Source organism: Sphaeramia orbicularis, chromosome 1, assembly GCF_902148855.1.
Source record: "Sphaeramia orbicularis chromosome 1, fSphaOr1.1, whole genome shotgun sequence".
NCBI classification, from domain to species: domain Eukaryota; kingdom Metazoa; phylum Chordata; class Actinopteri; order Kurtiformes; family Apogonidae; genus Sphaeramia; species Sphaeramia orbicularis.
In genome coordinates this window covers 25,515,302-25,534,639 of record NC_043957.1, presented here as the reverse complement: position 1 = coordinate 25,534,639, position 19,338 = coordinate 25,515,302, and the positions used below count along the sequence as shown (strand labels likewise).

At 38.2% G+C, this 19,338-nt stretch overlaps 1 protein-coding gene across 2 annotated transcripts in view; it reads right to left on the bottom strand.

The window, feature by feature from the left end:
• slit1b (slit homolog 1b (Drosophila)) overlaps positions 1–19,338 on the bottom strand; it is a 170,397-nt gene that overhangs the window by 67,708 nt on the left and 83,351 nt on the right. For both annotated transcript variants that reach the window (XM_030132448.1, XM_030132458.1), the window contains exons 11-21: positions 17,818–17,889; positions 14,918–14,989; positions 10,816–10,959; positions 10,501–10,664; positions 7,895–7,918; positions 6,800–6,944; positions 5,302–5,376; positions 3,854–3,997; positions 3,191–3,334; positions 2,925–3,091; positions 730–868 (exon numbers count right to left, since the gene is read on the bottom strand). In XM_030132448.1, the coding sequence (XP_029988308.1) occupies positions 730–868; positions 2,925–3,091; positions 3,191–3,334; positions 3,854–3,997; positions 5,302–5,376; positions 6,800–6,944; positions 7,895–7,918; positions 10,501–10,664; positions 10,816–10,959; positions 14,918–14,989; positions 17,818–17,889 (1,290 nt within the window). The remainder of the gene's footprint in view (positions 1–729; positions 869–2,924; positions 3,092–3,190; positions 3,335–3,853; positions 3,998–5,301; positions 5,377–6,799; positions 6,945–7,894; positions 7,919–10,500; positions 10,665–10,815; positions 10,960–14,917; positions 14,990–17,817; positions 17,890–19,338) is intronic.

The window sequence follows — 19,338 nt, the reverse complement described above, 5'->3', positions numbered from 1 at the left end:
CTTCCTCGTCATCATCATCTTCATCTTCATTGTTGTCATCATCTTTGTTGTCGCCTTCATCTTAGTCATTGTCTTCATTGTTGTCGTTATCTTTGCTGTTTGTCTTTGTCTTTGTTACCAGTTCCTTCAAACATCCTCTGTCACAAAACTACTGGTCAGATTCATTTAAAACGTTTTATGTCTACAAAGATTGTTCACAGTTTTCAGAAATTTAGATTTTTTAATTTTTGATGAATTTTTGAAATATTTTACTTATAATGGTCCATATTTTGATGGTTTATAACATGGAAATGGTCAGAGATATCAATATAGTTCCTGTTGAGCACTGATAGAAGTCATATATGGACTTTCATTTAATTAGTTGAGTTCTCCTCCAGTGAAAGTACCACCCACTTCTATTGGGAGATTGATCTTCTGCATCCAAACCACAGAACTCTAACAAAGAGACAGAACAAACCTCACAAATTCAAGCTGTTATTGATTCTCGAATGAACATGCCAGTAAACTACAGGAACATTGGTCCTATTTTTTAGATGTAACGTCGGCCTGAAATCCTTCCTTAACTATAAGATCCTTTTCCATAATTAAATCGACCTCTCTGACATATCTGATAGATCTTCACACTCTGAAATTAACACTGACACCTGCAGTAACACACCTCCACCCAAGCTGAAAGTCTGTTTCTATGTCTGTGGATATGAACAGTGTCGTTGTTGCCGTCAGACTCACAGCTCTGTGACGTTGCGGGGGAGTCCTCTGGGTAGAGCCTGGAGGTGTTTGTTGCTGCAGCGGACCACTGTGTCCATGCAGGTGCACTGGGTGGGACACTGAGGCCCTGGACCACAGCTGCTGTCCTCCAGCACTGAGCCTGAACACACACATGGGAGACGGACCAGGTCTTAGACACCACCAATCATTTAGGCAAAGATGTGCAGCGCTGCAAAGAATATCATCACTATGTATGTACGTACACTGAAAGAAATCCAAAAATGGACTGGAGTGTCTAAACCAGGGTTTTTGATTATTTCATTTCTTAAATGCATGTAAATGTGTCAAATCTGATTGTTGTAATTACCTCCGCTGTATGTTTTCATTGGGGTTTGTCTGTTTGTTTGACTGTTAGCAAGATAACTCAAAAAGTTATGGATGGATTTGGTCGAAGTTTTCAGGATATGTTGATACTGGCACAAGGAACAAATTATTAAATTTTGGCAGTGATCGGGGGGATGAGATGGGGGGGTGGATTTTTTGTTTGTTTGTAATTTCTGTTAGCAAGATAACTCAAAAAGTTATGGAAGGACTGTGATTAAATTTTCAGGAAATGTTGATACTGGCACAAGGAACAAATGATTACATTTTGGAGGTGATGGGGTGGGGGTCGGGGGGGGGGTCTGTGCTCTCCAAGTGCTTTTCTACTTATCTAATTACTCCCAGTTATCAGATTTGTATGGTCATATAAACAGGCTCAGTGTCTTTGGATCACATGCGACTATGTTACTTCCATTTTCTACAGGCCCACTGACCCTGTTTACCTGACCATAAAAATCAGTAACTGTTAGAAATCAGATAATTGTACTTATCAGATCTGATGCATTTACATGCACTTCAGAAATATGATAATTCATCAACCCTGGTTTAGATGTTTCAGTCCATTATTGGATTTTTTTCAGAGTTTGTACGTACATGGAATAGTAGAATCAAATTTCCTGTATTAACCTGTATACACACATGAGAATATCTGAGTATTAGGGACAAATCCAGGTGTATTAATCTGATTGACCATAATCAGATTACCGCTGTTATTTGATAAAACCTATCGTCACTCACCTAAAAATCTAAATTTTCAAATATTCAATTTCTGCTTACATTTTTTTGCGTTTCCTGAAAAGTCTGAAATATGACTTGAGAGTTGATGATATCGCATTATGCAGTTTATATGATTAGTATATGATGTTTCAATCTGTCTCATCTTACATTCAGAGTATTTTGCATCATCACCATCACCATCATCATCATCATCATCTCTAGGACTAACAAGATACAAAAGGACTGACTGATTCAAATAATATGAGCTTGACTGAGAAGATTTATAACACTCAAACCCATAGAATCACTTTTTTAAAAACCTATAAAAATATTTGACAAAAAACATTTAATTTCCACCACTGCATTGTTTTAGATAAATATAAATGTCTTAATTTTAACAATTTTGTGAATTTAAAAATGTGTGCCTGATATTTAAAGACTTGCATGGACTTGCCCCTCCTCCCTTGACAGATGTTATCAAATTCCGGTCTGTCAGTGGGATGGTCACCAGGGCCACAGCTTGAGGAGACTGTGAGGTGCCACGCAGGTGCGCTACTTTAGGACAAACTACACTTTCAGTCACTGGAACTGAGTATTGGAACGGTTTACCACTCAACACAAGAGACTCACAATCATATGCCTCCTTCAAGTCACAACTTAAACATTAGATGAAGGAAAACCAAGCCTGTGACCATCAGTAGATTGTCCTCACTGTGTTGTTTTGTGTGTTTTTATGATTTTTTGCCTTTTGTCGATTGTCTGTCTTGTCACCTGCCTAGGGACTACAGATGGAAATTAGCACCGTTGCTACAATCTGGCATATTTACAGCTGCAATTGTTGTAGATGTTCATTAATATGCACTGTCCCTAATAAATAAATAAATAAATGAAATAAAGATTTATGAGCTCAGATCTCTGTCTTAGAGTCTTGAAGGTTTTGAGGTTACGCTAATGTTGCTCAGAACGTGTTTTTTTTATTTCACTGAGTTATTTTCCACGCTAATGCACACCTGAATAAAAGAGGCATTAAGTCCTAACACAGGTGTCGTCATGTAAAAACCTTCCACTTCCTGGTTTTTTGTGAACCTGAGTGAGCTGCTCTATGCATTTAAACGCACCGTCCTCGCAGCGGAAGTCCGGTACAGCCACATCCTGCAGCGGGATCTCTCGGAGGAAGGCGGGGCCCTGACAGCGAGGGTTGCCCGTGACGATTCGCCGACTCCGAAGCCACGCCCCGAACCAGGAGAGACGGCAGTCACAGTTAAAAGGATTGGCCAGGAGGTTTCTGATGATGGACAGGTAAAAGCAGAGTCAAATGTGTATGTGTGTGTGTGTGTGTCAGTGTGTGTGTCCGTGTGTGTGTGTGTGTGTGTGTTTCCCTTACAGTGTGGACAGGTTGGGTAGTGTGTCGAAGGCTCCAGGCAGGATGCTGCTCAGCTGGTTGTCGTACAGTGACAGCAGCCTGACGTTGGTCAGACCAGTGAAGCTGCCATTGTGAATACAGCTGATCTTATTATTCCTCAACATCCTGAAAACACACACGCACGCACACACACACACACACACGCATATGCAAAAACAATGTAAAGTTCTGGTCTACTATTCAGTCAAGGACAAAAAATGTGGCAGTGACACAAATATTGTTTTCACAAGCTTTGCTGCCTCAGGTTTTTTATTTCTTTCTTGGTTTAATGTGAAAAAAATAAAAATTATATTATGCTTATAAATAATGCCAAAAAGAACCCCAAAACATTAAATTATGAAAGTATTTACACTAACAAACTGTCCTTTAACAAAAAAATGTGAATAACCTATACAAATATGAACTGAGAAAAAGGACACAAATCCCTCCACACAGCAGCTTTTATGACCCTTCTACAGCTAGAATAATCAAATAATTCCAAGCAGCCTGTTTCACTGAAATATTTTCTCCAGGTTTATAGGCACTTTGCACAGAATACTACAGTGCTTACATTGTGTGTGATCAAGTATCTTGGGGCCTTCTTTGGAAATCCAAATATGATCAGCCTAGTGTAGGTGAACTTACAACATGCGCAGTCCCTCCATTCCTCTGAACATGCTTCCTCTCACAGACTCCAGGTGATTGGCCGTCAGGTGAAGCTCCACCACAGACGAAGCGCCTTCGAACGCTCCATCCTCAATCTCAGAGATCTTGTTGTTACTCAGATTACTAGAAGGAGGAAAAATCCAAAGCAGTAAATGTAGTTTAAACAGAAAAAAACCCTTGGGGAAACACATATAGTGAAAAAAAGAAGGTTTGACACCATTAAAACTGGTTCTTGGTGTTATGTTCTCTAGTGGCGGAAAGTGATTATCTTCAATGACTTTTAGATGATTTTTTAAGACATACTATACCCTCACTGTCCTCAAAGACAATAATAACTACAATCAGCCCCTCTGGATGATTCACCTTTAGATGTACGAGTGTCTGGACCCTCCACTCTTCCATTAATGGGTCAAAAATGAACTGTGTTAAAAATCACTGTGTTTTTATACTACTTTTGTCATGTTAAAAATAATCATTTGGAATATATTTTGGTTCACAAAAGAGTGATTTCATGTTTTTTTTTGTTTTTTTTTTTTTAAATATTTTTAACAATTTTAAAATGTTTTGTAAAAATATATTGAAAATTTGAAAGGTTCAGATGAAACTCCACTGAAAATTATTTAACCCACTTATGGAAGGTTGAAGTAGTAAAACAAAAATTACATAAAATCATAAAATCTATAAAAAGTAAAAATTCAATAACATGTTTTTCTGAGGAATACCTGGAATATGAAATAATAACTCAAAAATTCATGGGAAGGAATGCTTCTGGGACCAAAAAAGAGTTTGTTTGAAGTGCACTTTGGAAAAAGGGATTCATAAAGTTGATGACAAACTGGAAGAAAACTCCAAGGCACTCTCTTCAAACATTAAAATGCCTTTATTACCATGGCATGGTCATATCTAGACCTTAAAAAAACACTTCTACGCGTTTCAGCTTCAAGCCTTCATCAGGAAGTCAAATAGGAGCCCAGAAAACTGTAGGTTCCTATATAGTAGGACCTGACCAATAGGAACTTGCCAACTGGGCATAAAGATAACGGTCTGTAGAGGGTCCACATGTAAAACGGTCAGCAGATGGTGTCACTACAGGTCAAAAGGCCATACACAAAAAAAGAAAGCCTCACCTACAGAAATATTTACTAATATAGATGGATAAATAACAGTGTAAAATTACATATCCCTGTTAATTTAGGGTCAAAACAGTGTAAACAAGAAACAAGCAATTCATTTGAGGAAAACAGAAAAATCCAACTGGATCTTTCTGTTTTCCTGTAATGAATGAATGATTTCCTGTCATGAAATAATAACTTTTTATTATAAAATTATTGGAAGAAAACAACCTCAGCAGCTTGTTTCTGACCCACTTAGAGCATCTAAGGGTTAAACGTGTATTCATCACTGTCCAAAGTTTCTGAATGACCTACATTTTTTTGAGCTGCGACAAGCCCTTGAATGCACCGGTGGCCTCCAGCACAGAGAGGTCGTTGTTGTTGAGACGCCTGGATGACAACGGACAGAAGACAGGGGACAGTGGACAGGGGACAGGACAGAGGAAAAACATGGGAAGATGAAGAGTCTGTTTGCCGTGTGTTTGTCCAGTGAGTGTGTATCCATGCAGTACGAGTGTGTGCACACACATCACTGTGGATGTCCATAAGTGTCTGTATACGACCTCCTGTGTGCACAGGAACATGACTGTATGCATATAGACACGATACAGTGCATTTAGATGTGTAATTAGATTAGACAGAACTTTACTGATCCCTTGGGTAATTGAGGTTCCAGGAGCATCACAACATCAGAAATATTATAAGACAAAAGGAAAGAAAACAGTAATAACAATAATTTTTAAAACAGTAGTGGAAAAACAGGCAACTGCATATACAAAAATACTAGTAGAAAAAAAATAATAAAGTGGCAATAATAATAGAGAAGAAATTATATTATAATCTGCACAATATGTATTTGTATATGTATGAATATGCATATATGTACATATATAGTTTAATAATAACAGAACTAAAAATAATAATCTTATGAAGTGGAAATAGTAATAGTAGTCGTAACCACTATATATATATATATATATATATATATATATATATATATATATATATATATATATATATATATATATATATATATATATATATAGATAGATAGATAGATAGATAGATAGATAGATAGATAGATAGATAGATAGATATAGATATATGGATATATAGATATATAGATAGATAGATATAGATATATGGATATATATAGATAGATAGATAGATAGATAGATAGATAGATAGATAGATAGATAGATAGATAGATAGATAGATAGATAGATAGATAGGTAGATAGATAGATATAGGTATATAGATATATACACACACAAACATAATTACCTCCGCCAAGGAGGTTATGTTTTTGCCAGGGTTTGTTTGTTTGTTTGCTTGTTTGTCTGTTTGTTTGTTTGTCTGTCCGTTAGTGTGCAACATAACTCAAAAAGTTATGGACAGATTTGGATGAAATTTTCAGGGTTTGTTGGAAATGGGATAAGGAAGAAATGATTAAATTTTGGTGGTGATCGGGGGTGGGGGGGCCCACGGAGGGGGGCACTGATCAGCCTTTGCGGAGGTCTGTGCTCTCCGAGTGCTTCTAGTTACTTATCTATTATTTATTATTATCATTACTACTTTATCATTTACTACTGTTTTTATAGTTATTGCTATGAATATATTCTTTTCTTTTGTCTTGTAATATTTCTTATATGTGTACATTAGTTGTTGTGCTGCCACTGAAACCTTAATTTCCTGAAAAGGATCAATAAAGTTCCATCTAAAATCTATCTATCTCTATCTATTGCTCGTCACCATTCAGAGAAGCTGGGTTTGTGTGTGTTTGTGTGTGTTTGTGTGTGTTTGTGTGTCTCACAGCTCCTCTGTGGACGATGGCAGGTGTTCAGGGAACTTGGTGAGGCGGAGGTTGGAGCAGTCGACCACGTTGGCCTCGCAGCGGCATTTAGCCGGACACACCGGTTTACTGTTACACTCATAGCTCAGACGCCTGTCGTCAGTACCTGAACACACAAACACACACAGGAATGAAGACACACAACCCTACGACCCCGTAGTCGAACAGCACATTATGCAGCTTCGATGGCAGAGGTGAACTGTTGGACATCTGCCTGATGGTTGGATTCTAACTCATGTCTGTGTGATTGGACACAAACATCGGTCTGTTCTATGTATGTGTTCTGATTGGAAACAGTGACGGTTCTCCTGTTCAGTAAATAGAACATGTAAGTGACAGGTGTGAGCTTTCATGACAACATGTGAATCGTACGATGTAACCAGATCAAAACCCAGTTGAACTCTGGGAGATTTTGGACAAACATGGTAGACAGTGCTCTGCAACTCCATCATCAAAACACGAACGTTCTGGTTAAAAGGTCCCAAAATGACAAATACTACAAATACAACAAATACTACAATCAAACAACAATAAATTTAAGAAAAACTAAAATAGGAATTAAGGATTTATTGTGTATTTGACACTACTACTATGACTACTACTAGTACTACTACTGCTGCTGCCACTACTACTACTACTAGTACTACTACTAATTACTACTACTACTACTAGTACTACTACTGCTGCTGCTACTACTACTACTACTACTACTACTTACTACTACTACTACTAATTACTACTACTACTACTAATTACTACTACTACTACTACTACTTCTATTACTACTACTACTTCTACTACTACTGCTGCTACTATTACTACTACTACTACTACTACTCGTAATAGTAATAATAAATATAATAAGTGTTGATAATACATTTTATTAAATGTTTGTTCTTTTAACCACAGTTTTTCCAGCCAAGATGAATGTGGTGAAGATAATAAATGCACAACTGAATGATCTCCCGATAAGAAACAAAAGCAGGTTTACAGATTTCACATCAGCCATGACAGCCTGGTTAGTGAAAAAAATTTAATACACACAAACGTCATTACCTGGGATGTGGTACTGCTCCTTGGCTGTGATGAAAAAGAAAGAAAAGCATCAGTCAATAGAATGTTGTGGACGCGTCAGGAGAATAAATAAGAACAAACACACACACAAACACAACACAACACAACACACACCATGCCTTGGGGGGGGGTCTGTATCACGCTGGCAGAGTCATTTTAAAACATTCACACATGAAAGAAGGTGTTAAATGATCTGTCTGTGGGTGTTTTATAGAAGCAGCGCATCGGCTTGAGAGCTGCTGTCCAGGCCTGGTGTTGGACTAAAGCACATTATAAGGCCACAGCCAGGCTTTCACTGGCTTCACACACTGCAACCATGTGGGTGACGCAAATGACTGAAGGGTTTCACCACAGGCCTCCCATTACAGTCTGTCGTACACTTTAAATAATAACATTTTAATGGAGTCTATTTATACCTGACACTTCAAAGTTGATTACTGTTAGCTGAGTGTGCTATTACACCAGTAACAGATTGCTATTTACAGTAATCTGGTGTCAAACTGAAATTACAGGATAGATTTTATATTATATTTTTGTCATTTGACTGTTTTCACATCTACATCAGCATGCTGGATACTGTTTTTAGAGAGCCCCGTCTTTGTACAGGATGCCCCCCAAAAATTTAAACACACTTTAAATAATTGTAAAGTAGGTGTTTATTAAAATTCATTTAATTTTCAAAATGTAATAGAATTTCCAAACATCATTTTATTGTTTTGTCACTGCCTGTTCTCAAACTGATGTCCGTTCTGGTCCAGACACTGCTGACAACAGCAAGCAATGGAATTGCACACATCACCAAACTATTCCCTTGGTATTTGTGTGCATTCACATTCAGTGGCTGCTCTCAATTCAGTGACTGTTGCAGGTCTCATAGCGTAGACTTTGTCTTTTAGGTATCCAGATAAAAAAAATTCTAGTGGTGTAAGGTCTGGTGAACGCAGAGGGTATTCATTGAAACCCCTCCGTCCAATCCACCTGTTTGGCAAGTTCACCAGACCTGTGAGACCTGCAACAGTCGCTGAATTCAGAGCAGCCATTGAATGTGAATGCACGCAAATACCATGGGAGTTGTTTGGTGATGTGTGCGATTCCATTGCTTGGCGTTGTCGGCAGTGCCTGGACCAGAACGGACGTCAGTTTGAGAACAGGCAGTGACAAAACAATAAAATGGTGTCTGTAAATTCTATTACATTTTGAAAATTACATGAATTTTAATAAACACCTAATTTACAATTATTTAGTGTGTATACATTTTTTTTGGGACACCCTGTGTTTCTGCAAATAAACAACAATATCCTTGATGTGACTTTATCCAAGTTTCAGAAACCCAACTACAGTGTACTTTGGTAGGAGTACTCCAGTAGTACCCAGGGTTGTATATATGGTCCACCTGGTTACTGACAGTTGTGGATTAGCCTACTTCACAATCTCAAAATGATGTAAAAGAAATATACAAATATAGAATCAGCAATGAAGGCATCTTACTTCTAGAAATGGAGAGACAGAATTTGGATTCTGACTAATGTAAAAATATACTTGACAGATTTAACAAAAAAAAAAAAGCATTGGTCAGACTCAGCTGCAGATCTTCATCCTCTGCTGTGGCAGTGACAGGATAACATCTGCAGGACATGTTGACCTGCTGACTCAGACTCCAAATACTGACAGGAACTGAATATGCTTGGGTTAGACCACGGGTCGGGAACCTGAGGCTCTGGAGCCACATGTGGTTCTTTCACCCCTCTGCTGCGGCTCCCTGTTCTTTCCTTTCCTTTCTTTAGGATCCCCATTAGCTGTACCGTAGCTACAGCTATTCTTCCTAGAGTCCTTACAGTCATCTTTACAACTAGTCAATGCAAATAACATACAATATAATCATACAAAACAATTTTTCACATACTACATAACATGAACGAAAAGAAATAACAGACAAAATACAGACACAACAGCTCCTTTTGGTCAGCAGCAGAGGTGGGAAGTAATGAAATATAAGTACTTTGCTACTGTACTTAAGTAGATTTTTTGGGTATCTGTACTTTACTTGAATATTTATTTTTCTGGCAACTTTTTACTTTTACTCCCTACATTTTTCCATAAATATCCGTACTTTATACTCCTTACATTCTCAGAATAGGCTCGTTACTTTATGAAACTAAACGGATGACAGTACGTAAAATACATCGCTTCAGAGGGAAAATCAGTGGAGGAGAGAAGGAGCACAGGCTGTGACCAGGGTCAGTACCAGAGTCCTGCACGGGTCCACTTTTTCCAAACTTTTCCACCCGTACCTGCAAAGCTGAGTACTGCGACCCAACCTGTGCTGAAACACATTGTCTACACAGTAACTCACTTATAAGGGCTTTATTTTTGGCTAAAATGCTGAGTAATCCTTAATGTTACTTTAGATCAGTAATCCTTAACGTTACATTAGGTCAGTAATCCTTAATGTTACTTTAGATCAGTAATCCTTAAAGTTACTTTAGATCAGTAATCCTTACTGTTACTTTAAATCAGTAATCCTTAACGTTACTTTAGATCAGTAATCCTTAATGTAACTTTAGTAATCCTTATTCACACACACTCACCAGAACATCTGAATTTGTTGCTCTTGATTTGTGCGATGCGTTTGTTGGCGAGGCGTCGAGGGCTGGCACACCGCGCTCCGCTGGTCTCTATGGGGTTCGATCGCAGGAAGTCAGCCAACCACTTCACATTACAGTCACACACAAAGGGATTCTGGGCCAGGTGGCTGATGGGAAATCACAAGAGGCAGAACATCAGTCAGATCAGACTGAACAAAGAGTATTCTGATTGAACACAGTTAAAGATGAATGCGTGTGTGTGTGTGTGTGTGTGTGTGTGTGTGTGTGTGTGTGTGTGTGTGTGTGTGTGTCTCTCACAGTGTCTGGATGCTGTGCAGGGAGTTGAAGGTGCCTTTGGCCAAACTCTGGATCTTGTTGTCGTACAGAGACAGCAGAGCCAAGTTCTCCAGATCCTTGAACACTGTGGCTCTGATACAGTGGATCTTATTTGCATTCAGTAACCTGCAGAACATTAAAAGATCATCAATCAGCAACAAGTCACAGGTTTTGAAGCTTTGAAAAAAACTGCACCATCTACTTTCTTTACATCTCGCTTAGGAAGAAAAATCTTCCATTAAACTTTAAGGAAATATTGATATTTATAAACTATATGGACATAAATATTGGGACCCATCATGTCCTCTTCAGTCTGATTGGAGATAAAAACATCAATATTTCCTTAACCCATAAAGACCCAGTGCTGCTTTTTTGGCAGAATTTCTCCTCTGTATTTAACCTGTCTTAAGTGATTTATCACCATTTATTGTAATATTATTATTCTCTTTATATTGCATTTTTTCAGTGTAAATCAGGTATTTTCCCATATTTAATTCACTGATCTTATAGATGTTCATAAAAGCTCAGATCAAAGTTGAGGGCTTTTATCTAAAAAACAGCGAAAACTGAAGAAAAAGTGACTTTTTCAGCAAAGACATCAATGACTGAACATAAACCCAGTGTGTTCAGTCATTGATATCTTTGCTGAAAAAGTCACAACAATATCTAAAAATAAGATGCCACCATTGCATGAAATTCATGGTAGTTTCTCTAGGTTCTGCAGGAAAAACTCAGGCTAAAGTCTTCTCCTCCTCTAGATGGTGGGTCGGACCTTTAAAATCTCATTTTTGATCAGTACTGAGAAGCTGTGTGTGATTTCTTTGCATGATGACATAGTCAAAAATAAATCAGTCTCCTTAGAAACTGTTTCCTTTGTTGCTTCCCGCACTGATGTTAAATATAGTCTTTTAAACACTATTAATTTTGAGCAGGCAAATTGGCAGGACAGCTAAATGATAATGAGTGATTTGCGTTAAGTTTCATGGACAACCAGGATCCACTTCTGAAGATGAAGCAAATATGCTGGAAAAGTAACAGACAAGAAAATGTTCTCAATAATAAATTGATATTTTTGCTTAAACAATGCTGATTTGTACGGTGGCCGACAAGGGCCAAACACATTGCAACGCCCAATGCATCTCAGTTACAGAAAACAGCTGCAAGAGACACTACCTCCAGAAACACAATGAATGGGAAAGAACAAGAAAAGTACCAACCAAGGTTGAAGAGCTGTTCATGTCGTTTACAGAAGAAGAGTCAAAAAAAAGGGCTGATTTCAAAAATATATAAAGCACTACAATATGAATCCAATGACAATAATATGGATGTTAAAGAGAGATGGGAACTGGAAGCAAATGTATTAATAACGAATGATGATTGGGAAGAAATGTTCAAATCTGGACACAAACTAACTAACAATCCAACATGGAGGGAGTTTGAATGGAAAGTAAAGATGTGTTACTTTAATACTCCATTTGTCACTGCAAAATATAGTAAAACATCAGATTTATGTTGGCAGAATTGTGGAATGGTGAGTGACTTCATTCATATATTTTGGGGTTGCCCACAGATCAAAGATTTTTGGAGGTGTGTGAAAACAGAAATAAAAAGTTTTCTGGGTATTGACCTACATCTTGACTTAACCCTGTATATACTTGGAATATTACCTGAAGATCTGATAGACAGAGATTGTAGTTTTTATTGAAAGTCTTACTAGTAATAGCAAAGAAAATGATCACAATTAACTGGCTGAAGCCACACCCCCCCAACATAACGCAATGGATAGACAAAGTAAAAAAGGTTGTTATTACGGAAAAAACTACTGCAAGATTACAACTGAAACTAGAAAAATTTGAGAGAAGATGGAAACCAATAATTCAAGCGATACAAGAGCTCTAAATACCTCTTTTTGTTTTTAATATTGCTCTTTTTTTTGTTTTGTTTTTTCTTACACATGCTGCTTTTTGGTAGCTCAATTATTTTATTCTATTTCTTTTCCTCAGTAGCACCTGTTTTGGTTTTGCAAATACACTTATCTGTGCTGGTGGAATATTAGAAGTCAGATTTCAAGAATGTTGCTGCTATCTGTATAAATTATATATGACCTTGACATGTTTTTGACCTGTATGTAAAAGGTGTAGTATGAGTAGTTATGAGTGAAAGTAATGTGACATGGATTGAGTGATTTGTAGACTGAGGCTGGTGTGATTTTTGTACATCTTCATGTGTTTTATATTGGTGGAATAAATAAAAAGTTCCAAAAAAGAAAACAGCTGCAAGTACAGAAATGATGCAAATTCACAAACTCAAACAAAAGTCTAAACGAGGTACAAAAAGAGGAACGTGGTGCAAATGAAAAAATGCACGACAAGACACAAAAACATGCATAATCATCAAATGCTCTGCAAATAAAGAAACGATTCAAACCAAGAAAACATCTGCAAATAAAAAATGCTGCAAAACCAGTCACTGCAACGGAAGTGCTCCAGACCTGCAGGGGGCACTGTCAGCAGAACAGCTTAATGCACAGACACACAGGATGGAGAGAGAGACGAAGAACAGCTGACTGACAGTGTTCTAAACTACAGGGTGGGGAAGCAAAATTTAAAATATTTTAAGGCAGGAATTGAAAGACAGTGTATGACCAATTGGTTTATTGAAAGTCATGAGAATTTATTTGCCACAAGAAAATTGACATAATAGAAAATGTTTTTATTCTATGTGTCCTCTTTCTTTCTCAATAAGTGCCTTCACACGCTTCCTGAATCTTGTGCAACTGTTCCTCAATTATTCGGGTGACAACTTCTCCCATTCTTCTTTAATAGTATCTTCCAGACTTTCTCGTAATAGTTTTGCTCATAGTCATTCTCTTCTTTCCATTATAAACAGTCTTTATGGACACTCCAACTATTTTTGAAATCTCCTTTTGGTGTGACGAGTGCATTCAGTAAATCACACACTCTTTGACGTTTGCTTTCCCGATTACTCATATGGGCAAAAGTTTCTGAAAAGGTATGGATAATAGTGTTAGGTATGATTATGACATCAATATATGTTTGGTTTCAAAACAATTGACGTAGTGCCTGCTGAGAAAAAACAACTAAATGTTCATTGTAAATTTTGCTTCCCAACCCTGTAGAGTGGGAACAAATTTAAGTTACAGCATAGCGCAGTCATGTGACTTTTATTTGATTATATTTGACGCTAGTCTGTTGTCTATAAATGCTGCCTCCTACAGGTTTGGAGCACTTCCGTTGCAGTGACTGGTTATGCAGCGTTTTTCATTTGCAAATGTTTTCTTGGTTGGCATTGTTTCTCTATTTGCAGAGCATTTGATGATTATGCATTTGTTTTTGTTTCTTGCCGTGCATTTTTTCATTTGCACCACGTTCCTCTTTTTGTATCTCATTTAGACTTGTGTTTGAGTTTGTGAATTTGCATCATTTCTGTACTTGCAGCTGTTTTCTGTAACTGAGACGCATTGGGCCGTTGCAATGTGTTTGGCCCTTATTGACCACCATAGATTTATGCTTCTAAAATTGAAATATTGTCAAATTGTCATGAAAAGCACATGAAAAGCAAAACACGTGACAAGATGTAGACGCGTTTCTCTGTCCGTCGCGCATGTGGGGTACTGATCCAGTTTCTGGGTCTGGATCAGGTAGCCACAAGTAATACTGCTTGAAACATCATGGCTGAAATAAACCTTAATACAGGAGCTAGACTGGTGTGTGGATTTTCCTCTTGCGCTCCTTTTGTTACACTTTTATTCGGCACACAGCAACAATATTCACCACAGGAATGTGCACGTCTTTACACTTTATTATTGAGTAAAAAACGCAACTTCTCCCTTCCTTTATTACTACCACTAAAGGATGCACATGATTCAATACATAAAGATGGAGGTGTTACTAAAAGCTGACATCAGTTTGACTGTTCTGACACATTCCTCACAGTACTTTCCATCGAGTTTCACAAGTCACGGGCACTTTTAAATGTTTGACACTGAAATTCATTTGTGTAAATCGTCATTGGTGTAAATGTCAGTTCAGACAAATATATGCAAGTTGTGGTTTGGACTCACAGCAGCTCCAGAGAAGCCAGGCCATCAAACACTCCGCCGGGCAGCTCAGTGATCTTGTTCCCGTACAGAACCCTTCATGAAAAAGACAAGCATGAATTCACCTACAACACGGCTGTCAAACTCATTTTTGTTCAGGGGCCACATTTAGTCCAGTTTGATCTCAAGTGGGCCAGTAAAATAATAACAGAATAACCTATAAATAATGTCAACTCCAAACTTTCAAGTAGAATTACATTATGAAAATGTTTACATCTACCAACTATCCTTTAAAACAATATGAATAACAGAAACAAATTGAAATTTCTTAAGAAAAATAAGTGCAACTTTAACAATATTCTGCCTCAGTTTTTTATACATTTACATACAGTACAGGCCAAAAGTTTGGACACACCTTCTCATTCTTTGCATTTTCTTTATTTTCATGACTATTTACTTAGTAGATTCTCACTGAAGGCATCAAAACTATGAATGAACACATGTGGAATTATGTACTTAACAAAAAAGTGTGAAATAACTGAAAACATCCCTAATATTCTAGTTTCTTCAAAGTAGCCACCCTTAGCTCTGATGACTGTTTTGCACACTCTTGGCATTCTCTTGATGAGCTTCAAGAGGTAGTCACCTGAAATGGTTTCCTAACAGTCTTGAAGAAGTTCCCAGAGATGCTTAGCACTTGTTGGCCCTTTTGCCTTCACTCTGCGGTCCAGCTCACCCCAAACCATCTCGATTGGGTTCAGGTCCGGTGACTGTGGAGGCCAGGTCATCTGGCGCAGCACTCCATCACTCTCCTTCTTGGTCAAATATCCCTCACACAGCCTGGAGGTGTGTTTGGGGTCATTGTCCTGTTGAAACATAAATGATGGTCCAACTAAACGCAAACCGGATGGAATGGCATGTCACTTCAGGATGCTGTGGTAGCCATGCTGATTCAGGTTGCCTTCAATCTTGAATAAATCCCCAACAGTGTCACCAGCAAAGCACCCCCACACCATCACACCTCCCCCTCCATGCTTCACGGTGGGAACCAGGCATGTAACATCCATCCGTTCACCTTTTCTGCGTCGCACAAAGACACGGCGGTTGGATCCAAAGATCTCAAATTTGGACTCTTCAGACCAAAGCACAGATTTCCACTGGTCTAATGTCCATTCCTTGGGTTTCTTGGCCCAAATAAATCTCTTCTGTTTGTTGCCTCTCCTGAGCAGTGGTTTCCTAGCAGCTGTTTGACCATGAAGGCCTGATTCACGCAGTCTCCTCTTAACAGTTGTTGTAGAGATGTGTCTGCTGCTAGAGCTCTGTGTGGTATTCATCTGGTCTCTAATCTGAGCTGCTGTTAATTTGCGATTTCTGAGGCTGGTGACTCAGATGAACTTATCTCAGCATCAGAGGTGACTCTTGGTCTTCCTTTCCTGGGGCGGTCCTCATGTGAGCCAGTTTCGTTGTAGCGCTTGATGGTTTTTGCGACTGCACTTGGGGACACATTCAAAGTTTTTGAAATTTTCTAGACTGACTGACCTTCATTTCTTAAAGTAATGATGGTCACTCGTTTGTCTTTACTTAGCTGATTGGTTCTCGCCATAATATGCATTCTAACAGTTGTCCAATAGGGCTGTCAGCTGTGCATCAACCTGACTTCTGCACAACACAACTGATGGTCCCAACCCCATCAATAAGGCAAGAAATTCCACTAAGTAACCCTGACAAGGCACAGCTATGAAGTGAAAACCATTTCAGGTGACTACCTCTTGATGCTCATCAAGAGAATGCCAAGAGTGTGCAAGGCAGTCATCAGAGCTAAGGGTGGCTACTTTGAAGAAACTAGAATATAAGAGATGTTTTCAGTTATTTCACACTTATTTGTTAAGTACATAATTCCACATGTGTTCATTCATAGTTTTGATGCCTTCAGTAAGAATCTACAAAGTAAATAGTCATGAAAATAAAGAAAATGCGAAGAATGAGAAGGTGTGTCCAAACTTTTGGTCTGTACTGTATATAACTTACAGATAACAGTGGATATACAAATACACAAAACATTTAAGAACAGGCAGAATATTGGTACAATTGCTCATACTTCACTTAAGACATTTCAGGTTGTTCATATTTGTTCAGCTTATTCAAGTTTTATGTGAAATGATAGTTTGTTTTAGTGTAAATACAGTAAAATTACATAAAAATTTTTGCATTTACAAAAAGAAAATTTTGGAGTTTTTTTTATTAGTTATAGGTTATTATGATAGTATTTTACTGATCTGACCCACTTGAGATTGAATTGGTCTGAATGTGGAACCTGAACTAAAATGTTTGTTGATATCATCAGTGTAATTTTTTTCATAAATTCATCCCCTGGGCCGGGCTGGACTGGACCATTTGGCAGGCCGAATTTGGCCCCCAGGCCACATGTTTGACACCCCTGACCTACAACATTTCATTTCACATACATTTTCTATGATGGCTTCATTCATAGCCTTTAAATCTATGAGGTGTTACTGGTTTCAGTGTTTTATTATACGTGCGCACCATTAAAAACCACAGTAGGACACTGGTTTATCCCCTACACACATGCAGGATTTTTACACAAACACTCACTCAGACATAACTTTAAACACCAGAAAACACATATATACATATATGTACTTATGCCTTCACACTGAGCTGCAGGCCACCCGCTGTGATTGTTTGTCAGTCCTAATATTTCAGAAGAAATCTCTGTTTACAGAGAGCAGGCGCCACTTTTGAATAATTCATACCAACAGACGCATAAACACATGCATATGGTGAAAACATATGGAGGTATAAGCGGGAATATTACTGACATATGTAAACACACACTGGTGGAAGCGCTTTCATAGGAGTCCAACTGTTCACACACTCGCAGACACTTGGTGGGTTTTACTCACAGTGAGTTCAGAGCTCGGAGGCCATGGAAAGCATCGGGAGCGATCTCAGATATCTGGTTGTTACTCAGGTCTCTGGTCAAATAAAGAGAAACAAGCATAAACACACACGGCAATCAGAAAAGGGCTCACAGCAAATTTATGGAGTAAAATAATCTGGAGTTAGGTAAAAAAGAGTGAAAGAGTTAAATTTCTGGAGTTCATTCTGTAAGTTTAACGCCAGCTTGTGTCTTTGATGGTGTCATTTTTCGGGGTACATTTACCAGGTGGTGAGGAGCATGATTGAACACCATAATGGGTGTTGATTTCTGGACAGAGCAACAGAGAAGACCAGTGTGCTCATGGATGTCATGTGAGGCGTTGTATAAGTACCATTTTACTTCTGAAACAAGGCTATTTATTAGGCTGGAAGGAACTTTTCTGTCAGCTCTGTCACTATCATAATGTTTATATTTCTGTTTGGACTAACTTGCTAACCAGCTGCTAAAATTAGCTCTTGCCGCAAACTTAGAACATCGAACATGCTAATTTTAGCTTGACGGCTTCTTGCATTTTAGTCTTAGGTAATTCATACAATTCATACAAGAGTTGAGAGCAAAGCTATTGAACAAATAGTAAGTGTCATGGTGCAGTCCTGCCACAGACCCCTCCCTCAGACTCATTATCAACTTCACCTGCTGGCACCTGCCACACCTGGAGCAGATCTCCATTAGGAGCCCATAGAAGCACCTCCTCTGCTCTGGTCCGGTGCCAGATCATTGCTGCTGCTGCTGTCACTGCTTCAGACCTGCATAGACGTTCATCCCATTTCACTTCAGAGCCATAACCCGGACTCTCACTGTCCTGATCCTGTCTTCCCATGGACTCAGATGTTTTCAAACCCAGATTTTGTCTCGTTCTCATGTATTGTTTTATGTTAATAAACCCATTTTCTCCATTCAGCACTGTGCGTATGAGTTCAGTCTTTCACTCAGTTGTGACAGTACCTGGCTAAAACAGCAACAATGTTGAGCTGTTTCTTTTGTTTTACTTTTGTTCAGGCACCTCAAACAAATTCATGGATTGTCTCCTGGGCTATTTATATTGTTGAAAGAAAGCACTTCATGCAAGAGCACTTTATAAGCATCTATATAGCATGTGTTTGAGCACACTTTTCCAAAAAAACAAAACAAAACAACTAGTCATTAGATAGTGTTTTTTGTTTTTGTAATCATTTTCACCCCCCAAAAAAAAATTTAATCAAAATATTAACTCCATTAAGTGTTGAATATTAACCCCCATTTGTTAGCATATTAACTCCATGCCAGAGTTCACATAAAATGAATTCCAGGTGAGAGTTGTGTTTTATTCTACATGAGATTAGTTTTGTAACTCCCAGAAGAGTTAAATCTTAACCCCTGAAAAGAGTTAAAAGATCAACTCTCTGAAAGGAGTTACTTTAACACTGCTCTAGAGTGTATTCCATGGTCTCACATGTACACTTAAATTGAGTTGATTTTAACTCCCATGGAGTTTATTCCAAAG